The sequence below is a fragment of the Dendrobates tinctorius genome, unplaced genomic scaffold (assembly GCF_039654945.1).
Source record: "Dendrobates tinctorius isolate UK_male_01 unplaced genomic scaffold, ASM3965494v1 ptg000075l, whole genome shotgun sequence".
In the NCBI taxonomy this organism is placed as follows: domain Eukaryota; kingdom Metazoa; phylum Chordata; class Amphibia; order Anura; family Dendrobatidae; genus Dendrobates; species Dendrobates tinctorius.
Window position 1 is genome coordinate 25,180,056 of NW_027361743.1, and position 26,042 is coordinate 25,206,097.

At 44.8% G+C, this 26,042-nt stretch overlaps 1 protein-coding gene across 2 annotated transcripts in view; it reads left to right on the forward strand.

Annotated features, from left to right (window-relative positions):
* RNF17 (ring finger protein 17) overlaps nt 1-26,042 on the forward strand; it is a 585,601-nt gene that overhangs the window by 119,128 nt on the left and 440,431 nt on the right. The window contains exon 3 of one of the 2 annotated variants that reach the window (XM_073583105.1): nt 12,105-12,170. The exons of the other annotated variant lie outside the window; for it this stretch is intronic. Within the exon in view, the coding sequence (XP_073439206.1) occupies nt 12,105-12,170 (66 nt within the window). The remainder of the gene's footprint in view (nt 1-12,104; nt 12,171-26,042) is intronic. 2 annotated transcript variants of the gene reach the window in all.

The following is a 26,042-nucleotide window of genomic DNA, read 5'->3' on the forward strand; positions in this document are numbered from 1 at the left end:
ATTGCTGCTTTAAGCCCCCGTTACACATAGCGATATCGCTAGCAATATCGCTGTAACGTCAACGATTTTGCCGTAGCCGCGATATTGCTAGCGATATCGCTATGTCTGATACTTGCCTCCGACCGGCTCTCCCGCTGCTCATCGCTGATCGCGCGAGAACGTCCTGGACCATTTCTCGTCAGGTGCTTCCTGCTGGGCTTCCTGTGGCACCGATGAGCGACGCGTGGATGCGGGCGGGAGGACGTCAGGATCGCCGCGTCTGACAGGTAAGTAGCGACCCCCGACCCCTGCTATGTCGCTGGTGAGATCTGCCTGTGTGGCAGCTCACTAGCGACCACTTAGCGATGCACCAGCGATCCATATCGTTGTCGGGATCGCTGGTGCATCGCTAAGTTTAACGGCACCCTTACACTATACCATCTAATCAAAAGAATTGAATACTTTGACAATATAAAAAGTTTATCTGCTACATATCTGTAACAATGATCCTTCAGATCTCTGATGTCTGTATATGTCCTCTATGCTTTCTCCAGCTGGACTGAAAATGAAACTGGATAGACTACTATGGCAATTGTCTACTGATAAGATAAAATAAAACACCCCCCACCCTTTAGGATAAGAGCTCAGAGTAAAGCAAACACTTTTCAGACAGAATTTATTAGTACTCTTTCAGGTCAGCATTTCACAGAAATTAGATCAGGGAACACAAGTAAAAAAAAGAGAATATGTTCATTTACAATATGAAATGTTGAGAACTGAATTGAACTATTTTACATGAATAGCAGGGTAAAAATATTTGGCACATAACTATACTGGAAGGTAATCCATCAGCAGTATTGTAATGAGAAAATGTATGTATGTGTAAATCTGCATGGACCAAAAGGACCTAAATAAATTGATAAATAGTAGTAGATGTAATAGTCCAAAATGAGATTATAGCTCCTTTATTTTACTCATAAAATGGCTGGAGATCACTATGAAAGGCTATCTGTCATTTTTGACCGAAGAGTACAAGTGTATAAAAAATTGTGGAGCAAAAAAAAAAAAAAAAAGACTCATAGTAAGAACCCCTTAAATGAGGAAAAGTCAATCAACCACAAGTTTCAGCACTGCATCTTGAATATTTTAAATATTAAAGTTCAAAATCGGTCATATTTGGCCGAACATAACAGCAGGGTTAAAAACAGGGATGACCACAGAAGACTCACTCATGCCCAGAGCTTCATAATGGAAGTGGGGCAAGAAGAGCAGCAGCAGCCTTTTCTGCATGAGCTCTCGCCAGATGCCTTGCCAAGCCGCCAGCATACCAGGAGTAGCCGCTCGAGTGGTAGGAGCGGCAACCGTTGGGACCGGCAAGACTCTGCGACGTCCAGAAAAAACTTCTCGCGTGCATCTGAGCAGCCTCCGAAATCGGTAGTCTTGATTGACAGCGGTGGTGAGTGATCTACGTGAATGTCACCCTCATGGTAATGGGGTTTCATATTTCTGTTTGATCACTAGGGGTCGAAGTCTAGCGGCAAAACAAAGAACCGAGAATGTGCCATATGCAAAACCCGCTGGCAGTTCAGTGGCAGAAGAATCTCTGTGCTGACTGTATAAATAAAACCATACGGGATGAAACCCCTGATTTATTCGGACTCCCATGACGGCACCACAAGAGAGGATCCGCCCTTCAGGAAACCTACAGATACAAAAGGGCGGTACCTCTCCCATGCATCAGTTGGTTTCCTGTTTCTGACGGGACGGGATCCTACAGACAGATCTCAGGCTGGCCGGCCTCTGCAGGTAGCGGGTGGGGGGGTCGGGGGTCTCCTACCTCGGCCTGGTGCGGAGTTCCTGGAGGATGCCGTGGTGGCGTGTGCAGCAGGGAGCGGCGTCCGGAGGATGTCCGTCTCCATAAAAAATCAGCCGCCGCCAGAAAGTATGCCCCCGAGGGCTCACGGCTCCGGTGGCATGGCTGCGGTGGTCAGGGGGCCGGCGCGGCTGCATGGTGCTGAGGACTGGGGAGCGCTGCATATTGGAACGCCTGGGCGTCCAGCGTGACTTCCGGTCAAGTCGGAGTCGCGGTGACGTCAGGGGGCGGAGCCTGGGGGCGCTTCCGGGTCGGCGGCGCCCCTGCGTAGGCGCGAGGACCCAAGAAGGCGGCGCCTATCGGGGAGGCGCTGGTAAGCGCCGGTCCACCGGCCAGTAGCAGCGCCAGCTGGGGAGGGGGGCCCTTTTAGGGAGGGCGTGGCAGGAGGAAATCTGTCCGGAGGAGGGGTATATAGGCAGGACCCTCGATGGGTGCCATGCCTTGGCCACATTATCGCACGCAGTAATGGAGAGCGATCAGGAGCAGCAGCAACGGCGGCAGCAGCGACAATCTTTTCTGCCACCCCTGGAGGACCTTCGGCAGGTCAAATAAAAGAAGAGAGTCCCGTGACCGTAAGTGTGCGGGACGAAGTGACCAATCCAGTCATAAAGGCTCCGCTAGACGGACAGGAGAATCGGCTGAGAAAAATCCCCCTCATTCTCCGATACTTAATTGTGGCACTGGTAAGTGATCTACGTGAATGTTCACTCAGTGACGGGGCCTCCCTCTGTTTTATTTTAGGGGAAGAAAGCCACGAGCAAAACCAAACACAGAGAATGCGCACTTTGTGCGTGCCCGTTACCAGACTCGTGCCCCAAAAGGTTGTGTCCCCCCTGTATCCAGCAGACGGTGGCGGAAGAGTCGCCCGTGGTAGCTGCAAGCTTAAAGGGGTTGTCCGGGCTTTTCACATAATCTCAGTACATATCTGGGCTGCAGAATTATGACAATAAGTAATTTACTTTCTGTCACTAGTTTGCACGGTTTTCTAGATATTCTGAACAGGGGGGGGGGGGGGTGTTATGGCATTGAAATGAGAATTGTCAAGGACACCGCACTACACTTGCTCATAGAGCCGGTGCGCGTGTCCTGAGTACAGAAGCAGTGCTAAACGAGGTACAGGAGGAATAAACAGACGGGAGGTCAAACAAAGCCAAAGGTCAAACACAGGATCACAGTACAGTACCAGGGATGAGACAGAGCGGATAATCAGGGCCAAGCAGAGATCAAAACCAAACAGACATAGGAGGTACCAGGCAGAATCCAAAGCGATATCCAGAGAACAGACCGAGTCATACACAGAGAATCAAGTAACCAGAACACAGCACAAACACACTCAGGGGTCACCACACAATGCCAAGGGCAAGAGTATAATTGACAGGGATGGGAGCGTCCTGAGGCTATAAGAAGCCTCCCCCAGAACCAGGGAGAGGCCACAATCATAGCCCCAGGTGTGCAGGTAAGCCTGCATCGGGATCACAATCTTTAACCCCAGAAATGCCAGTCATCAGCACTGGTTCCAAACATTAACCCCATGTGTGCGAGTCAAACCCGCACTGAGATCATGACAAGAACTAGTTGTAACCTCCTACGCTACTCCAAACATGCCCTCTATAGCAACAACCCCACCCTCCATAGCTACAGGCCCTCCCCGTCCACGTGAAGCAGCCCTCATCACACAGTAGCGATTTCTTCCCCTCCAGCGGCCTCCGTGCGGAGAGCTGCTCCTCCCCCAGACACAGGCTGAACAGTTATCTATGCAAAGTGAAACTAGTGAGGAGTGAAAATCGTCCTGTATTCTGGCCCACTCCACATCAGTGACACAGAGCTGTCTCATTCACACAGCAGAGGCTTTGTCACAGAACAGATTACATCAGTGACTGCCATCCCCTGTGCAGATTAGAAGCTGCAGACCCCCATCACTGGCCATCAGTCTGTTCTCACTGCTGCCAGCAGCCTGGGACAGTGAGGGAAGGAATTACTGAAAATGAGTTATGTATTGTAATCATGGAGTGGCACAGAATACAGGACGATTTTCCCTCACTAGTTTCACTTTCCATAGATAACTGTTCAGTGTGTGTCTGGGGGAGGAGCAGCTCTCTGCACTGAGGCTGTTGGAGGGGAAGAATTCGTTACTGTGTGATGAGGGCTGCTTCATGTGGACGGGGAGGGCCTGTTGCTATAGAGGGCATGTTTGGAGTAGAGTAGGAGGTTACAACTAGTTCTCATTTCAATGCCATAACACCCCCCCCCCTTGGACGTTCTGTTCAGAATATCTAGAAAACCGTGAAAACTAGTGACAGAAAGTAAATTACTTATTGTTATAATTCTGCAGGCCAGATATGTACTGAGATTATGTGAAAAGCCCGGACAACCCCTTTAAGGGACATAGTCAGGGCAGAGATGAAGGAAACCCTGAAATCCCTGTCCCTTCCAGATAGCACAAGGAGTGGGGACCCTGTGGAGTCTGATTCCTCAGTAGAATGGAGAAGTAAGGGCTCCCATGTTTCATCTCCCTTTCTCTCCTCGGAAGAAGAGAACTCTGGTCGGTTTTGTCTGCCGCTTGACAAGCTGGTAAAAGCAGTCAGAGGGACAATGGAAATGGAGGAGCCTAAGCCTCAGTTATCCATGCAGGATGTCATGTTCGGGGGGCTGGAGCAGAGGAAGAGAAGAGTCTTCCCATTGATCGAAAAAATTCAGGATCTAATCCGCAGAGTGTGGAAGAAACCAGATAAAAGAGGGTCGCTACCACCGGCCTTCAAGCGTAGATACCCCTTCGATGATCCGACAGTGAACACTTGGGACAAGGCCCCCAAATTAGATGCGTCAAAAAGATCCTCACTACCCTTCGAGGACATGGGGTCCCTTAAAGATCCTTTAGATAGGTAGGCAGATACCTTCCTTAAAAGTACCTGGGAGATGGCAGCCTGTTCTTTAAGACCAGCAGTAGCATCAACATGCATGGCCAGGTCCATGATGATCTGGTTGGACCAGTTAGAGTCGCAGTTAAAACAAGGAACGTCTAGACAGACAATTCTTGGGGCCCTACCTATAATCCAGGAGGCCGCAGCCTTCCTAGCAGATGCCTCTGCTGATGCAGTGAGAATGGCCGCTAGGGCAGCAGGACTCTAATGCGGCTCGTAGAGCCCTGTGGCTAAAGTGCTGGCAGGGAGATATTCAATCCAGAGCGAAACTCTGTACTATCCCGTGTGAGGGGGAATATTTGTTCGGAGCAGTCCTGGAGGAGCTGCTTGAGAAAGCCGGGGACGATAAGAAAAAGTTCCCAAATCTTTGGTCCGCATCCTACCGGCGTCCATTCAATAGAAGGGGAGATTCGGTCAAGGGAGAAGGCGCAATCCTTCGCCTAATAGGGACTGTCCCAGGTGGGAGGATAGAAGAAGAAGAGGTACGGGCTTCATGTTCAGACGCTCGTCGAGAGAACGGAAGAAACCGAGCCAATGACTAGCAATTCCCGTGGGGGGTAGACTGTCATCCTTCCTCCCAGCATAGTTACAGATCACCAATAGTCACTGGGTGCGGAAAGTAATCTCCACTGGGCTCAGGTTGGAGTTCAGTCATGTTCCACGTGATACCTTTAAACCAACTCCTTTAAGATCTTCGCCCCTCGAACAATCTGCTTTAGAAGCAGAGGTCTTGAGCCTGTGCCTGAAAAACGTCCTGGTAGAGGTTCCGGAATCGGAGAGAATAGAAATCTCTACCTCTCGCTTATTCCTAATCCAAAAACCAGATAAAACATTTAGAACGATCATTAATTTGCGTTTCCTTAATGAATTTTTGGTTAATCGCACCTTTAAGATGGAATCCATCGGTTCAACAATAAAAATGTTGTTTGAAGGGTGTTTTATGGCAGTTGTGGACTTGAAAGACGCGTACTATCGTGCCTATCCACGCAGATTTCCAGCATCATCTTGGGCAGAAAGATCTGGAGTGTCAATTGACCAGATATGTAAGGCGGCCACCTGGTCATCTCCTTCCACCTTTTTTAACCACTATCGGTTAGACATGGGTGCTTCCTCAGATCTCACCTTTGGGCTAAGGGTACTGCAGGCTGTAGTCCCTCCCTAAATTAGTTTACATCTCTGTAATTCTCTCGTGGTGCTGTCATGGGAGTCCGAATAAAGTATTAAGTTACGTACCGGTAACGGTATTTTTCGGAAGCCCATGACAGCACCCTTAGTTCCCTCCCTTGTTCACGTATAGGGGTGCACTCCTTTAGAAGATTGTCTCACAATTTTACCTTATATGGGAGATGGTATAAAAAATTGTAAATAGTATAAATAGGGTGTATATATTGTGTATAGGCTGTGTACTAACCATGGTAGCCTCTCAAGCTCTGTAATCCAACTGATGCGTAGGAGAGGTACTGCCCTTTTGTATCTGTAGGTTTCCTGTTCCTGAAGGGCGTATCCTCTCTCGTGGTGCTGTCATGGGCTTCCGAAAACTACTGTTACCGGTACGTAACTTAATACTTTTGTCACTAGCCATAGAGCCATAATACAAGAGGAGGTAGATGGCTCCTTAAATGCAGCCCTTAAAAAGACGGGTAAAAGAAGCCGCAAAAGGATTCCGATTCAGAGACCTCTCTAGCACAGGAAGGTTGGGAAATATCCCTGTCCCCCTCCACTTCCTCCTCCTCCACTCAGTCCTCAGAATACTCCTCGGACAGCGATATAGGGGGTCGTCCGTGTTTCCCAACAGAGGACGTAGAAAAACTGGTCAAGGCTGTCAGGTCTACAATGGGCCTTAAGGAGGAAAATCATTGGAGGGTGTTACGTTTGGAGGGCTGGAGGAGAAGAGAAAACGCACCTTCCCTGTGAATTACAAGTTAAAAGCTTTAATTGATAGGGAATGGAAAAAGCCAGAGAGGTCAGGTACCTTACCTTCTACATCAAAAAGGAGATTCCCATTTGAGGCTAAAGACTCAGAATCTTGGGAAAAAGTCCCAAAAATTGATGTTGTCGTGACTAAGTCCTCAAAGTTATCTCTACCACTAGAGGACTCTGGCGTGCTAAAAGACCCGCTTGATAAAAAAGCAGATGGCTTCTGGAAACATCTGGGAAGCATTGGCAGGTGGATTAAAGCCGGCAATAGCTGGTACTTGTACCGCCCGTGCCCTCATGGTCTGGCTACAACAAATAGAGGACCAGATTAGGGATAAAGTTCCTAGGGACGAGATACTATCAAACCTGACATTAGTACATGGAGCAGCGGCTTTCCTAGCGGATGCTTTGGCAGATTCCGCAAGTTTGACAGCTAGAGCAGCAGGCTTGTCAAATGCGGCAAGACGAGCCCTGTGGCTTAAAGGATGTCCGGGGGATTTATCATCCAAACACAGGCTGTGTTCCATCCCATGTGACGGTCAATTCCTCGGCAAAAAACTGGAGGAAATTTTGGAGCACGCTGGTGATAGGAAGAAAGGTTTTCCCCAATTTTCTAGAGAAACCAAAAAGCAGCCCTTTTCTAGAAGATTTAACAGGGGTCGTCCCCCGGGAGACAGAAAAATTTGGGACTTGAAAGAAAAGAGGATTGGGCTACATGTTTAAAGGGCCCTCTACGTCCGCCAAAAATTTCCCCCAATGACATCAGAGCAGAGGTAGGGGGAAGGCTTTCTCTCTTCCTCTCTGCCTGGGCAAACATCTCCCCCAGTACATGGGTCCTAAGTGTAATCAAGGACGGTTTAAAAATAAAATTCATCCGTCCGCCCAGGCAGACCTTCGTATTGACACCCTTAAGAAAGTCCCGGGAGGAGCAACTGGCCCTGGAGATAGAGGTCTTGGGACTAGTACAGAAACAAGTCCTATAGGAAGTCCCAACTCAGGAGGAAGGAAGGGGGTTTTTCTCCCCCCCCCCCCCCCCTTTTTTGAAACAAAAATCAGATGGTTCTTGGAGAACTGAGTTTCCTCAGGCTGACTATAATCAGTGGATAGACCACTGTTCCTTCGAAATGGAATCAATCAATACGGCCATAAAAATCCTGTTCCAGCACTGCCTCATGGCAGTGATAGACTTAAAAGATGCCTACTATCATATCCCAATCCATCGGGAGTATCGGAAGTACTTGAGAGTAGCACTCTGTGTCCAAGGTCAGGTTAAACACTATCAATATACAGGCCTTCCGTTTGGCCTGTCTACAGCCCCCAGAGTCTTCACCAAAGTGATGGCTGAAGTAATGTAATTTCTTTGTTTCCGGGACATAGTGATCGTCCCATACTTGGACTACTTCCTTGTGGTAGGGAGGTCGGAGGCCCATTGCACACACCAAGTGAAGGAAGTGATGTCAACTTTAATAGAATTAGGATGGATGGTAAACATCCCCAAGTCAAGATGAACACCAGTAAAAGTGCAATTCTTCCTAGGGTTAATACTGGACTCCGAGCGACAGCGCTGCCTCCTACCAAAGAACAAAGTGACCAATATAAGAGGCCTAGCTCGCACAGCAATGCAAAGGCTGGCTTTGACACTGAGGAACGCAATGTCCCTTTTAGGCTCGTTAACATCATGCATACCCGCGGTAGCGTGGGCACAGTTCCACTTAAGACAACAACAGTGGGAAGTTCTGTCAGCACAGAAACAATTGAAAGGGCATTTAGAAGGAGAACTGTCTCTCCATGGCTGTAAGAGATTCCCTACTCTGGTGGACTGTAGAAGAGCATCTAACAGCTGGTGTCCTGTGGCAAAAACCAGTCGAGGACATCATTACAACAGAAGCGAGTACTACAGGGTGGGGAGCACACCTACCTGAGATCCCACTCAATACAGGGAACCTGGTCCTCAATAGAAAAGGGATCATGGTTCAAACGTAAAAGAACTATGGGCAGTAAAGAAGGCCGTGAAACATTTTCTCCCCATACTTCGAGGCCGCCACACTCGAGTCATGACGGACAATTATGCAGTGGTAGCTTACATCAACCCCAAGGGGGGAACGAGGTCCCGGGGCCTCATGGAAATATAAAATCTACTTTTCCAGTTAGCAGAACAACATCTGTTATCCATCACGGCACTGCGCATAAGGGGCATCGAAAATATACAAGCAGACTTCCTGAGTTGCAGACACCTGAGACAGGGGGAATGTTCCATAAACCCACAGGTTTTCCAACATATAGCGCAAGCTTGAGGCAAACCAGAAATAGACCTGTTCGCCACCTCACACAACAGAAAAGTCAAGAAGTTCTGCTCACTAAATCCAAAAGAACACCCATTCGCAGTAGACGCCCTACAAATACCCTGGAAGTTCTCTCTCGCCTATGCGTTCCCGCCGATAGCAATGATTCCGATAGTAGTCCGGAAAATCAGGGAAGACCGAGCGAGACTCTCATAGCTCCGTTCTGGCCTAGGAGGCCTTGGTTGTCCCTTCTGAGACTCATGTCAGTAACACATCCATGGATCTTACCGGAAATTCCAGACCTACTTACCAAGGAACCAGTTGTCCACTCTTAGGTGAAGGGCTTCCATCTGGCAGTCTGGAATTTGAGAGGGCGCTACTGAGTCGCCAGGGATTCTCACCAGGGTTAGTCTCCACCCTGTTTAAGAGTAGGAAACCTATCACATCTAGAATCTACGGTAGAACGTGGCAAATATTCCTTGACTTCCTGGGGCAACCTTTAGGAGATGTAGCTCCAGTGGGACCTGTCATAGAATTTCTACAGGCGGGACTACAACTCGGGTTAGCCACTAACACCCTCAAAGTTCAAGTTTCAGCTCTGGGGGCCCTATATAACTGCAAACTAGCGTCCAATAGGTGGGTGTCCCGCTTCATAAAATCCTGTGGTAGGTCTATGCCGGTCATCATCCCAAAGATACCACCCTGGGACCTGAATCTAGTCTTGGAGGCTTTAACCACAGACCCCTTTGAGCCATTACAGGAGTTGTCAGCAAAACTACTCACACTGTATTACTAGTATCCTTAACATTGGCCCGTAGAGTGAGCGACCTACTAGTTCTGTCTGTATGCCCTCCATATACTCAGAGTGGTTCTAAGACCAGATCCGGCCAGTCCTCAAAATTTATGGAAATTTTGCTCCCCAGGGTTTCTAGGATTATCACAAAATAATGGCAAGGAGATCTCCTGGGTTCTATGGAACATGAGGACCACCTTAGGGAGATAGAGTGGTTCTAAGACCAGATCCGGCCAGTCCTCAAAATTCTATCTCCCTAAGGTGGTCCTCATGTTCCATAGAACCCAGGAGATCTCCTTGCCATTATTTTGTGATAATCCTAGAAACCCTGGGGAGCAAAATTTCCATAAATTGGATGTAAGGGGGGCCATATTGCAATATATGTAAGTGATCAGTCACTGTTTGTAGCATTTCAGGGTAGTAGGAAAGGATACGGGGTAGCTAAGAGTACCATTACCAGATGGACCAGGGAGGCCATTATGTTATCCTACTCTGCGAATGGCGCTCCGGTTCCAGAAGGCATCAAGGCTCACTCCACCAGAGACATGGCTACCTCCTGGGCAGAGAAGGCTGAGGTATCGATTGAGCAGATTTGTAAATCCGCCACTTGGTCCTCACCTTCAACCTTTTTCAAGCATTACCGACTTGATCTATCTTCCTCTACTGACCTAACCTTTGGTAGAAGGGTGCTACAAGCGGTGGTCCCTCCCTAAGGTGTCTTATTCTACAAAAGTCTCGTGTGCCGTCATGGGAGACGGGGAAAACACCAAGGTTAATTACCGGTAGCCGTTTTTTCCGGAGCCCATGACGGCACTTGTATATTCCCCCCTTATCACTCCTTTGGTGTGCACTATAGTCTGGGTGCTTTTTTAGTTAAATATAATTAGGTGATCGTTTTACCATGTGTACTAACCCGGGGGGCCTCTCATGCTCTGTAAACCAACTGAAGTGAGGGAGGGGTACCGCCCTTTTATCTTCAGTAGGGTTCCTGTCCTGACTGGGCGGATCCCCTCGTGTGTCGTCATGGGCTCTGGAGAAAACGGCTACCGATAAGTAACCTTGGTGTTTTTTGTTTTACAGTTTTGAGACTTTGAATACTACTGTATTTTTTATGTGCACACGTTGCGGATCCACAGCAGTTTTTCTGCGCGGAATTGCACCAAAACCGCAAATGATTGCTCAAGCAATGTTAATCAATGGGAATGCAGAATTGGTGTGCACATGATGTGGAAAATGCCGTCCTGATTCGTAGCGTTTTATTTTCCACATGTCAGTTCTTTTTGTGGATCTGCAGCGGTTTTCCCCCATTTGACTTTATTGTGGCACTCAAATCTGCAACAAATCCGCAGGTGTAAAAATGTTTGCAGATTTGGCTGAAAAAAACGCAGCGAATTTTTAAAATGCAAATCAGAAAGAGGAAGTGTGTGTGGGCGGAGAATGAAAACTAGAGCCAACCTTGAATGAAACACATCAATGGAGGGTAGGACTTGAAAAAGAGATTATTTATTTAATTTTTTTTACACTAGTACATCTTTATTGAGCTAACAAATCCGCATGTCAATCCGCATCAAAACCGCATGAAATCCGCGCAAAAAAATGCGTGGAATCTCTACTGCGTTTTCTGCCAAGAGATGCAGAATCCGAGCAGAAATTTCCCCAGGCAAATCCACAATGTGCACACACAGCCTTAGTCTCCTTAATGTAAACAGAAAAAATGCAGGAAAAAACGGAATGCCTCGCCGTGTCAATGTGCCTGGTAGCCTTGAATTTGCCAGCAGCGATCCAAAAAATTCCGTCTGATCATCGGATCACAATGAGAGAAGAAAAAAAAAAAAGGGTTGCCGGATCATACAGCTGAGTAGTAAAAAAACAATTCTTCTTTATTTCACACCATCATAAAAACGTGTAGATATATTCACGAATGGATAAAAACAGAGTCACATTCCTGCGCGTTTCTGGCTATCAGCCCTTAGTCATAGAATGACTAAGGGCTGATAGCCAGAAACGCGTAAGAATGTGACTCTGTTTTTATCTATTTGTGGATATACACATTTTTATGATGGTGTGAAATAAATAAGAATTGTTTTTTACTACTCAGCTGTGTGATCCGGCAGCCATTTTTTTTTTCCCTCTCCTTAGTGTACTTGGACCTGTAATCGTCTGTTTTTGCTACGGTAATATCCAAGATCGCTCCAACATGCGACCTCCTCCATTCACCCACTAGCAACTTGCACCGCACATGTAGATGTCAAAAAGGGGTTAAGCAACACTTTTTGGAGACTAGAATACATTTCTCCCAGCCTGTAGCTTCACACTTCTGTTCTGCTTTTATTTTTCAGCACAAACTTCATGAGGCACTGATCGTTGCGAAAAACTATCTTCACCAGCTAAATCCAGCTCTGCAGGTACACTGTGATGGGGAAACTCCTAAATAAATATTTTATGATTTTATTTTTAATTGTCATTTTTCAGAATAACTTTAATTTATTCTCAGCTCCACTGTCTAGTATTTGTGCAACGTACATTCTGGTTATAGATTGTACTTGCACTAATCCAGGGTGCAGCGGACCCAAATAAAATGGCAGCTGCACAGGTGCATAAATACCAAATGAAACAGCCAGCCTACAATTAGGGATTGGCCGTGTGGTACACCAGTGCAGAAAAAATAATCCGCATGTGGCAGTGTTCACACAGGGAATGCAGGGCTTCTGGCTCACAACCTCTTAGTAACACCAGGGTGCAGTTGGGCCCAAATGGTTCTGCAAACTTGTGGCCTCTGTTCACACGAGATGCATTCTAGTTGGCACTGGGCAGCCCCCCATATGGTGTTACTAAGAGGTTGTGAGCCAGAAGCTCTGCATTCCCTGTGTGAACACTGCCACATGCGGATTATTTCTTCTGCACTGGTGTACCACACGGCCAATCCCTGATTGTAGGCTGGCTGTTTGATTTGGTATTTATGCACCTGTGCAGCTGCCATTTTACTTGGGTCCGCTGCACCCTGGATTAGTGCAGATTCATTTGGGCCTGTCTGGTTTGTAACTGAATTTTTTGGAGGATTTTTTTTTTTCCCCCTCTTTTTGTGGTTTTCATATAGATTGTACTTCAGTGATTGCGGTGGAGAACCCTATGAGTACACTGTTCATCTCCTGCATGCCATGGCTGCTCATGACTTCTGCCTCTTACATAATTGCACAGCGTGTTTACACATCTGAACTTTCATACAGTAAGCAAAAGTGCCTCTGCTGCATTCACAGAACTCAAATTTCCTTTAATTTAAAGCATGTCCAGGGTTAAAACATTGATGGTCAATGAATTAGACACAAGTCTGTGACTTGCTGAAATTCAGCATAATTTATACCAGACACGACTGTACAAGTACAGAAAAGCCTACGTGCAGAGCTTGATTGCTTGCTGTAGTCTCCTCAGCCTGAAGATACCCTTCCCACTCAAACATTTATGGCGTACACTAAGGATAGAATATTCATATTTTAGTTGAATAAATCATTATAATGAATGACATGAGAAATTGCCAGGCAGTTTGTTTGCAGATAATAAAAAATTCAGTATGCAATATATTTTTTTTCTTTTGTTTCTTTCCTAAGGTAACACTTTTGTAGAAATCTTGCATGAAAGGTTTAGATAAGCAAGGGTTTTAGAAAAGGGGAAGGCCCACTGTGTCCCACTGTATAGAAAGCAGGGGCAACTTCTTCTCTAGTTGGTTGTCTTGCATCCAGTCATAAAGGGCCTGTCACACTAAGCGATATCGCTAGCAATATCGCTATAACTTGTGACGTTATCGCTATGTCTGATACTTACCTACGACCCGCTCCCCCGCTGGTTATCGCTGATCGCGCGAGAACGTCCTGGACTGTTTCTCGTTGTCGGCTTCCTGCGGCGCTTCCTGTGGAGAGACGAGTGTCGAGCCGGGCGGGAGGACGTCAGGATCGCCTAGTGTGACAGGTAAGTAGCGACCCCCCGTCTCCAGCGATGTCGCTGGTGAGATCTGCCTGTGTGGCAGCTCACTAGCGACCACTTAGCGATGTACCAGCGATCCTGACCGCGTCATATCGCTGGTCGGGATCGCTGGTACATCGCTAAGTGTGACAGTACCTTAAGACTGCAATGAGGAAGATAAAGATCTCTGGCTGAACTCCTGGGTCACATTGACACCTCTAAGAAGATATTGTGTAGGTGGTCTATCTTTGTTTTTCACTGATAGACTATAATAGTTACATGTTCTATGGGGATGTTCACATGTTACTGTTTTGTTTTTGCAATAAAAAAAAACCAAATAACTGAGACGTCTAATTTTGATCCAACGCTCCTCTTCAAATTGATGGGTCACTTAATAAACACTCCGTGTGTCCTCAAAATGCTGTCAGTTTTTCACTGTTTGATGGATAGTGATGAGGAGAAGCTTGGATTATTTATTTTTGCATATAATAATTAAGGCAACATTGACGGTAAAAATGGACACCAAAAATGGATGAAAATCAGATCAAACACACAAAAGAAAAATGGTCATTTTTTTCTGTTATGAGCGGAAAACGAACGCTGCCTTAGGGGGCAGTGAGACAAAAAGAAAAGGAGACCAAAAGAGGACTTTTGGACTTGGCGTAAAATCCCTTTCTCCTATTGCTTTTCTTCATTGGGAGACACAGGAAACCATAAGTCTATGCTGCTGACACCATGAATTACAACCTAAAGAAAAACAGTCAACTGCCTCTCTAGAAGAGCAGGAATAAATTATGAATACATGCCCATTGCTCGCGCCTATTGCGGGCACATGTCAGCTGTTCATAACAGCTGACATGTCCCGGCTTTGATGCGGGCTCAGCGCCGGAGCCCTCATCAAAGCAGGGGAAATGTCTGATGACGGACTGTGTCCGTCATTGGACATTAAGGGGTTAACAGAAATAAATACTTGAAATAGATCACTCTGTAATGACTATATAATGAGATTCACTTTTTGTATTGAAGAGCTGAAATTAACTTTTTGATATTCTAATTTTGTGAGAAGCGCCTGTATACGTGCTGTTGTGTGGCACCAGTGCTGGCTCCGTGTGATTGGAGGTGACTGGGGGCAGTGTGTAGATGTCTGTCTTTGTTGGAACAAATCCATGTGTAAAAAATCAGTGTCGATCACGATATTGGGCTGTGTCCTTATACAGTGCCTGCCATTTTTTTTTGTAGTATCTGTTTTGTACATAACACTGTGCTATATATTACCATAGTATGTATGCGTATTTTGGATGTCCATCTGTCTGCTGTATACTTGGTTGCTGTGTGCAAATCTGTGTGTACATCTCACTGCTGTATACAGATTTGCTGTGTGTGCAGATCTTGTGTGTACATCTCATGACTGTATACGTGGGTGTTGTGTGTGCAGATCCTATGTGTACATCTCTGTGCTATGTACTGAGGTGCTGTGTATGTAGATCCTGCATCATAAACTTCCGGAAAACTTCTTACCAACCAAGAAAACTAGCCTCCATTGTCACAATGAACTGTCCAGTGTCTAGATCGGTATTTTGTCCCAACGGGAGAACAGCACCAGCTGTAGACGCCTGGTGTAGAAGTGGGCAAATGGGATCACCTTGTGGGTCACCACTGTTTTGCTTAGAACGCTCATGCAGAAGTGGAATGGCTGAGGAACGGCTCTCGGTGGATGGATGCCGACATTTTTTCATCCAGGAAGAATATTATTCTCAGGAAGATGATGTGCTGGGTTCAGAGATGTCTTTGGTTAATGATCCACCAGGAGCGGAACAGCATATCCAGTGTGATCTGCAGACTTTTGAGGTTCTGCTAAAAGAACAGAGCCTTGACAAAGATATCATTTAAGTAGAGAATACCTACTCTCCCCATGATGCGCAATAGGGCCATGACCTATGTGAACACCCTGGGAGCGGTGGTCAATTCAAAGGGGAGAGCCGCAAACTGAAAATAGGACTTACTGACACTCAGAATGGAGTGTACTGAGCCTTCCTTGGGAACAGTAAAAAGGTTTGAATAAAACCCTTTTAAAACATTCTTGAGCGGGACCCATAACATTAACCCCTTCACCCCCAAGGGTGGTTTGCACGTTCATGACCGGGCCAATTTTTACAATTCTGACCACTGTACCTTTATGAGGTCATAACTCTGGAACGCTTCCATGGATCCTGGTGATTCTGACATTGTTTTCTCGTGACATATTGTACTTCATGTTAGTGGTAAAATTTCATTCAAATAACTTGCGTTTATTTGTGAGAAAAACGGAAATTTGCGAAAATTTTGAAAATTTCGCGATTTTCCAACTTTGAATTTTTATGCCCTTAAATCACAGAGATACGGCACACAAAAAACTTGATAACTAACATTTCCCACATGTTTACTTTACATCAGCACAATTTTTTTTTGTTAGGAAGTTATTAAGGGTTAAAAGTTGACCAGCGATTTCTCATTTTTACAACACCATTTTATTTTTAGGACCACATCACATTTGAAGCCACTTTGAGGGGTCTATATGATAGAAAATACCCAAAAGTGACACCATTCTAAAAACTGCACCCCTTAAGGTGCTCAAAACCACATTCAAGAAGTTTATTAACCCTTTAGGTGCGTCACAGGAATTTTTTTGAATATTTAAAAAAAAATGAACATCTAACTTTTTTTCATAAAAAAAAAATACTTCAGGTTCAATTTTTTTTATTTTACCAAGGGTAACAGGAGAAATTGAACTGCAAAAGTTATTGTGCAATTTGTCCTGAGTACGCAGATACCTGATATGTGGGGGGGAACAACTGTTTCGGCGCATGGCAGAGCTCAGAATGGAAGGAGCGCCGTTTGACTTTTTCAATGCAAAATTGGCGGGAATTCACATTGGACGCCATGTCACGTTTGGAGAGTCCCTGATGTACCTAAACAGTGGAAACCCCTTACAAGTGACCCCATTTTGGAAACTAGACCCCCCAAGGAACTTATCTAGATATGTGGTGAGAACTTTGAACCCACAAGGGCTTTACAGAAGTTTATAACGTACAGCGGTACAATTAAAAAATCATATTTTTTCCACAAAAATGATCTTTTCACCCCAATTTTTATTTTCCCAAGGGTAACAGGACCCTAAAAGTTGTTGTGCAATTTGTCCTGAGTACGCTGATACCCCACATGTGGGGGTAAACCACTATTTGGGCACATGGCAGAGCTCGGAAGGGAAGCAGCGCCATTTGACGTTTTTGGCTGGAATTGAGATCGGACACGATGTCGCGTTTGGAAAACCCCTGATGTACCAAAACAATGGAAACCCCCCACAAATGACACCATTTTGGAAACTAGACCCACTAAGGAACTTATCTAGATGTGTGGTGAGAACTTTGAACCCCCATGGGCTTCACAGAAGTTTATAACATAAAGCCATACAATTAAAAAATCATATTTTTTCCACAAAAATGATCTTTTCACCCTCAATTCTTATTTTTCCAAGGGTAACAGGACCCTAAAAGTTATTGTGCAATTTGTCCTGAGTACGCTGATACCCCACATGTGGGGGTAAACCACTATTTGGGCGCATGGCAGAGCTCGGAAGGGAAGCAGCGCCATTTGAAGTTTTGGGCTGGAATTGAGATCGGACACCATGTCACGTTTGGAAAACTCCTGATGTACCAAAACGGTGGAACCCCCCCACAAATGACACCATTTTGGAAACTAGACCCCCTAAGGAACTTATCTAGATGTGTGGTGAGCACTTTGACCCCCCCAGTGCTTCACAGAAGTTTATAACACCCGGGTGTGAAAATAAAAAAATCATTTTTTTCCACAAAAATGATATTTTTGCCCCCAATTTTTTATTTTCCTAAGGGTAACAGGAGAAATTGGACCCCAAAAATTGTTTTGCAATTTGTCCTGAGTAGGCTGATACCCTACATGTGGGGGTAAAACACTGTTTGGGCGCATAGCAGAGCTTGGAAGGGAAGGAGCACCATTTGACTTTTTCAACTCAGAATTGGCTGGAATTGAGATCAGACGCCATGTTGCATTTGGAGAGCCCCTGATGTGCCCAAACAGTGGAAACCCCCAATTCTAACTCCAACCCGAACCCCAACACGCCCCTAGCCCTAACCCTAGCCCTAACCCTAACCCTACCCTAACCCTAACCCTACCCCAACACACCCCTAGCCCTAACCCTATCCCTAACCCTAATGGAAAAATGGAAATAAATACATTTTTTTAATTTTATTATTTTTCCCTAACTAAGGGGGTGATAACGGGGGGTTTGATTTACTATTTATGGCGGTTTTTATGTTTGGCGGCTGTCGCACGCTAAAAGACGCTTTTTATTGTAAAAATAGTTTTTGCATCACCACATATTGAGAGCTATAATTTTTCCGTATTTTGACCCACCGAGTCATGTGAGGTCTTATTTTTTGCGGGACAAGTTGACGTTTTTATTGGTACCATTTTCGGGCACGTGAAATTTTTGATCGCTTTTTATTCCGATTTTTGGGACGCAGAATGAACAAAAACCAGCGTTTCATGAATTTCTTTTTGGGGGGGTGCGTTTACACCGTTCCGCGTGCGGTAAAATTGATAAAGCGGTTTTATTCTTCGGGTCAGTACGGTTACAGCGATACCTCATTTAGGTCGTTTTTTATGTTTTTGTCGGTTTTATGCAATGAAAACTATTTTATATAAAAAATAATAATTTTTGCATCGCTTTATTCAGCGAGCTATAACTTTTTTATTTTTTCGCTGATGATGCTGTGTGGTGGCTCGTTTTTTGCGGAACAAGATGACGTTTTCAGCGGTACCATGGCTATTTATATGCGTCTTTTTGATCGCGCGTTATTACACTTTTTGTTTGGCGGTATGATAATAAATCATTATTTTTTGCTTCGTTTTTTATTTTTATTTTTTAAGGTGTTCGCTAAAGGGGTAAACTAATGGGACAGTTTTATAGGGCAGGTCGTTACGGACGCGGCGATACCTAATATGTGTACTTTTATTGTTTTGTTTTTTTTATTATTTCCAAAAAATTGATTTATTGGGGGAATATTTTTTTTTTTTTTCTAATTTATTTGGCGATTTTTTTTTTTTTTAATTATTTTTACACTTTTTTTTATTTTTTTTTTTACTTTATTAAATAGTCCCAGGTGGGACATCACTGTCCTGTGACAAATCGCTGATCTGTCACATCACAGATCACTGTGACAGATCAGCGATCTGACACAGGCACTGCAGAAGGCTTCCTCATGCCTGCGCTTTGCAGGCACTGAGGAAGCCTGCTTCCGAAGGCCCCCGTCGCCATCTTGGATTCGGGGGCCTGGAGGAAGGGAGTCCCCCGCAGCAGCGCTGCACATTGCGCTGCCGTGGGGGGCTCAGGGAAGCACGGAGGGAGCCCCCTCCCTGCCGATGCTTCCCTTTAACCCCCGGTACACCGCGATCGTGTTTGATCGCGGTGTGCAAGGGGTTAACGTGTCGGGGGCGGTCCGTGACCGCCCCTGACACATTGTGCGGGGTGTCAGCTGTGATAATCAGCTGACACCCGGCCGCGATAAGCGGCGCTCACCACGTGGGCGCCGCTGATCGCGCCGACGTACTATCCCGTCCTCGGTCATACGGGCCCGGGTACCGTGGACGGGATAGTACGTCGGATGGCAGGAAGGGGTTAATATCTGAATGGAGGAAACAGCATGGCAAAATGTTGCTGTTAAGGAGGGTGCCTGTGAGGGATGGGATAGAGAAAAATTATATCACGCAGGATAGGAGAATTCGATGTTATGTTGGGTGGAGACAATTCTCCTGACCCAGGTGTAATTTACTGCCGGAATCCACACATCCTGGAACAGGCCACCAACCCAAAGTAAGTTCCCCGTGCAAAAAGAGTTGTATCCATCGACCACAGGAGATATGATTCTTAAAACTTGACGTTTATTAAGTCATTATATTAAAAAGCACAGATATGCAGAAAAAAGCAATCCCGGTGCAGGGAACAAATCCCACATGTTTCAACCTACACGGTCTTAATCATGGATTAATCATGCACTGGGACTGCTCTTTTCTGCATAGCTGTGCTTTTTAATAGAATGGCTTAATGGAAACCTGTCACCCCCCCACCCCCCCAGGGCGTTTTTCAGTTAAAGAGCCACCTTCAGCAGCACTAAGGCTGCATTCTGTGAAGGTGGCTCTTCTTTTTCTGACCCCCAGTAATGCCAAAATATTGACTTTTATAATTAGCTCCTCATACCTGTAATGTGTCCCACAGGTATGTTGTGTCCCCCAGTATCAGCCGTCAATCATGCCTGTCCGAGGCCTTGGCGCCGCCCACGATATGTCCATCATGATGCCCCGTGTGTTGCTGCCTCCTCTTGATTTGAATCCCAACTCCTGCGCTGTAACAAGTTTTCTCGGGCATGCGCAGTGCGCGCTGCCCGAGAACCGACATCAGGCTATTGCACCTGCGCATTGTGGAGGCCCCAGATCCCGCCCCGCAGTGTGTTATGATGTATTCACACTGCGGGGCTGGGGCCTCCGCAACATGCAGACGCAATAGCCTGATGTCAGTTCTCGGGCAGCGCTCTCTGCGCATGCCCGAGAACACTTGTTACAGAGCAGGTGTCGGGATTCTAATCAAGAGGAGGCAGCAACGCACGGGTCATCATGATGGACAGATCGTGGGCGGCGCCGAGGCCTCGGACAGGCATGATTGACGGATGAACACCTATATGGAAAAGATACCAAAAGTAGAAAAAAATTACCAAAAGACTCAATATCAAAAAAGATCATAGACCAAAACCAGAAATATTCAAAGTACTGACTATTTTTATTGAATAATACAATTTACATTCAAGAAAATTAAAATTAATGATACCAAGGACAATCTGTTACCACAATAATTTTATTTATATCTCATAAATTTAGATAAAAATTGAAATAAAATAAGGTTAAAAACAAATACACAATTAGTGTGCAGGGGGCAAGAAGAAATCTGAAATGACTGGCAGAAAAATCATATATAATATTTAATAAATGACAATCCGTGAATAATTCATATAATCAATGCATATAATAATTCATCTTCATAATTAAAGTGCATGAATATTAACTGAGATACTCCAAAAAAAAAAAAATACAATCACCTATAAATATAAAGTGCTCTGTGCACATATAGTGTGATCAATATTGATTATACCTCATAGATAAAGTGCATAGATATTTGTTTAGGTATACAATTACCATTAAATAGAAGTGCTCAGTGCTGAAAGGTCTCATGACCCTCCCTATATAAAACCAAAAATACTGTGCAAAAAATGTGGTGTAAAACAATCTTGATCACCACCAACAGCTGCCAGCCACCAGCAATAATATATATTAGTGCAATTAAATAAAGAATGTGACCACATATAATTACTGACCAAGGTTTCCTCCTGCCCCCTGCATACAGCACTGCAACGCACGTTTCGCTCTTGCTTCGTCAGGGAGTTCACTCATGCTGCGAAAAACTTATTGCTTTTGGTCTGTGAGGACTTGGCAGGCTGGTTACATGGATTTCAGGATGGTGTAGTTTTGAAGGCTGGCCTCTTTTCTTCAAGGGTGGTTGGCCTCTCTTGGCAGTTAGACTAAAACTGATCCTCCTCAGTTGGACGTGGATCAAGTAGGTCTAGGGCTGGGCTATGGGAGCAGGGAGCTGTTACCATTTGTGGTGTCGTAATGATCTTGTCAAGTTTTTTCCAGAACAGGCAAGAGCCGTGGAAGGAAAGGCTCGTGAGGGATTATTTGGATGCAAGGTCTGCATTCCATCTCTTGAGCCAAAGAATTTGACAGATTGTTAAAATTTGCCTAAAGTTTGAGCAGAACGGCTGGCTGCTTCAAGAGAGGTAGAGCAAAGATACTTACTGAAGTGGGCAATCTGATTTGCAAGTTCAGCTAACTTGAGCATTGAAGCGCCAGATATGATTCCTTGGTTAAGATGCTTCGCCCAGGCAGCCAACTGCCTTTGCAACCCAGCTAGCAGCAAAAAGTAGCCACAAGGTGTTGAATATAAGGTACATTTTATGTATGTATTCAGGACTTTTTACCAGATGTGATAATTCAATGAAAATGTCACTATAATTTTTATCAAAAAATGTAGTGCTTTATTGGGTTGTCATAAAAAAAAAGTACTGTAGCAAAATGCTGACTATGTGAAGTAGTAACAAAGAAATAGTCCATTTTGTTCATGGTCAGTCAGTTCATTAGATTAGTTGAGGTTTTTATCACCCATGTCTTGAATCCTGTGTGGAAGGTTTTCATGAGCTTGCGAGGACATTCACTCATATTCCATAAGGGAGAATGTCCGACCATCAGATCCTGCAGTTGCAGCAACACATATCAGCCTCTTAGGGTACGTGCACACGCTGCGGAATCCGCTGCGGATTAATCCGCACGGATTTTGCAAAAACCGCAGATAATCCGCAGGTCCAAAGACCTGCGGATTATCTGCGGTTTTGCCTGCGGTTTGGTCCTGCGGATTCACTATCTCCACAATGGTGGAGATAGGAACCCGCAGCGGTTTCCGCAGGAAGAATTGACATGCAATTCTTTCTGCGGATTCAAAACCGCAGCAATTCCGCGCGGTTTTTTCCGCAGCGTCGGCACAGCGGTTTTTTTTTTTTCCCCATTCAAATGAATGGTACTGTACACCGCAGCTAAAACTGCTGCGTGTCCGCAGCGGCCAAAACCGCTGCGGAAACGCAGCGGAATCCGCAGCGTGTGCACACAGCCTAAGTGTAGATTCCTTGGGGGAAGAGACCCCTCCTCGAATATGTGTGTATGTATCACATTGTATGATTTTTCAATATAAAATGAAATAAAATGCAATTAAAGTATTTGATCACTTACCAACCAACAAGAATTATGGCTCTCACAGACCTGTTAGTTTTTTCTTTAAGTAGCCCTCCTACTCTGCACTCATGACCTGTACTCAATAACTGTATAAAAGACACCTGTCCACACACAATTAATCATACTCAAACCTCTCCACCATGGCCAAGATCAAAGAGCTGTCCAAGGACACTAAGGACAAAATTTTAGACCTGCACAAAGCTGGGGATGGGCTACAGGACAATAGGCAAGCAGCTTGGTGAGAAGGCACCAACTGTTGGAGCATTTATTAGAAAATGGAAGAAACACAAGGTGACTGTCAATGTTCCTCAGTCTGGGACTCCATGCAAGATCTCCCCCCATGGGGTAAGGATGATTCTGAGAGAGGTCCAGAATCTGCCCCAGAACTACATGATAGGACCTGGTGAATGAGCCAAAAAGAGCTGGGACCACAATCTCAAACATTACTACACTGTCATGGATTAAAATCCTGCAGGGCACGTAAGATCCCCCTGCTCACGCCAACATAAGTCCAGGGCCAATTGAATTTCACCAAAGACCATCTAGTAGAAGCATGGGAGAAGGTCATGTGGTCAGATGAGACCATTATAGAACTTTTTGGTTTCAACTAGACATGAGTGAATGTGCTCTAACGTCTTATCCAAGCGTTCTCGGGTGTTATCTGAGCATCTGGTCACGCACGTATATTATGTTCGAGTACACTCGGCTGCATGATTGCAGCTGTTAGACAGCCTCAACACGTGAGGATTCCCTAACAAACAGGCAATCCCTGCACGTGTTGAAGTTAACAGCCGCAAATCATTCAGCCGCAGGACTCTTAACATGACACAGGTCTACAAAAAAATATTTTTTGTTATCATCGCAGGTGACTTTGCTTTTTTCTGAATCATCTTTTTGTCTTGATTTTAAAAATGTATATATTTTTACCATGGAGCAGCATCATGATTATGAGATATAGGAAATATACTGGCGACATTAAGAAAACAGTAATCTACATATCAGAAAAAAATGCTTCACCTTGCAAAACAGTGTTTATTGAACCAAAATAATTTCACATGCAAAATAGAAGCCAAAATATGAGCAGAAATTAAGTGCTTGACATTATACTGTCTGATATTATTTTTCAGAGTTGTCCCTATATAACATCCGACAGTAATCTGCCACCGTTGAGTCATTCTAAAAACCCTGGTAGCGGTGTTCCATTACTTTAATGTCCTGGTGAAACCGCTCGCCTTGGTCATCGCTTACATCCCCAATATATTGAGGGAACAAATCTAAATGTGAATGCAAAAAGTACATTTTCAGAGACCTGCGACATCCAAGACACCTGGTATGCATTTAGCACTTCCTCAACACCTTCTGGAGATTTTTGCTTTCCTAAGAAGTTTTCACAGATCCATTTGAAGCTTTTCCAAGATTTCAATTCCTAATCATTTAGAGTTCCTTCAAACACACCATTTCCTATTAAGCTCTTTGATCTGAGGACCGACAAATATCCCTTCTTTCAGTTTTGCTGGTGAAATGCTGGAAAATTTCTGTGAAATGTACTGGAACCCTTAGTTTTTAATCAATCCCAACTTTATATGTAGTGGAGGAAGGAAAAATTTTGTTGGAGCAACTAAAGGATTATGCTGAACATTGTCTCTACCTGGAGCATAGATGTTTCTCTGTCCCCAATCACGATGAACATAATGCTGTACTGTATTTCTACTGTCTCATTAACACAAGAGGCAACAATATTTTGTGAAACCTCCTTGTATTCCCATTAGCAGATCAATCACTTTCAAATCTCCACAAATATTCCATTGATGATGATTATATTGTATAGCATCCAAAACAACTGAGAGATTTTCATAACTTTCCTTTTAGAAGACATGAGTGAGAAATAGGGATTGATGGTTTCATATTTCCATTATGAAGCAACACGGCTTTCAAACTTCTCTGAGATAAGTTGATAAACAACCGCCAATCTGCAACAAAATAGTCTTGATTCAGTTCAAGATGCCATTCACATTGTTACAGTAAACCATTGGTCCATCAACTGTGAAAAATTCTGTTAAGGTACTGTCACACTTAGCGATGTACCAGCGATATGACGCGGTCAGGATCGCTGGTACATCGCTAAGTGGTCGCTAGTGAGCTGCCACACAGGCAGATCTCACCAGCGACATCGCTGGGGACGGGGGTCGCTACTTACCTGTCAGATGAGGCGATCCTGACGTCCTCCCGCCCGGCTCCACGCTTGTCTCCACAGGAAGTGCCGCAGGAAGCTGACGACGAGAGACAGTCCAGGACGTTCTCGCGCGATCAGCGATAACCAGTGGGGGAGCGGTCGGAGGTAAGTATCAGACATAGCGATGTCGCTAGCAATATCGCTATAACGTCACAAGTTATAGCGATATTGCTAGCGATATCGCTTAGTGTGACAGGCCCTTTACTTATGTTTCAGTAATGACACACTTTGACATCATGAAGAAGATTCCTTTGTTTCAACCTAGATGCAAGAAGTTCAGCTTTATCTTTTGACAATGAAAGGTCCCTGATGAGATCATTTAATTCATGTTGAGTAAAGCGTTCTGGCTGCTCGGCTGCGCCATCAGGTACACACTCATCTTTACTTGAGGTCTCCGTGTCTTCGCCAGTAGCTTCAACTCCATAGTCTTCATATTCTACTTCATTTTCATCCAATCCAAACAACTTTGGTACAGGAACTGGCAAGGTGCCATCGTGTGGAACTGGCCTAATCGCAGATTCAAGTTCAGGGTAATTAATCTTATGTTTGTTCTTTGTAGAAAAGCCCCTCAGTTTGACAAAACAATAGTAGAAGTCATCACTATGATTTTTGGGTTCTCTCCAGATCATGGGAACAGCAAATGGCATAGCCACTTTCATCATATTCAGCCGGTCACGAAGACCATTTGAACAACTTGAGAATATCACATGAGCTTTTGTCTTGATCACCAAGTGGACACTTAACCCCTTCACTACCAAGGGTGGTTTGCACATTAACTCCCAGGCCAATTTTTACAATTCTGACCACTGTCCCTTTATGAGGTAATAACTCTGAAACGCTTTCATGGATACCGGTGATTATGACATTGTTTTCTCGTGACATGTTGTACTTCATGTTAGTGGTAAAATTTCATTCAAATAACTTGCGTTTATTTGTGAAAAAAATGGAAATTTGGCGAAAATTTGTAAAATTTCGCAATTTTCCAACTTTGAATTTTTATGCCCTTAAATCACAGAGATACAGCACACAAAAAACGTAATAAGTAACATTTCCCACATGTTTACTTTACATCAGCACAATTTTGTATCCAAAAATTTTTTTGTTAGGAAGTTATAAGGGTTAAAAATTGACCAGCGATTTCTCATTTTTTCAACACCATTTATCACATTTGAAGCCA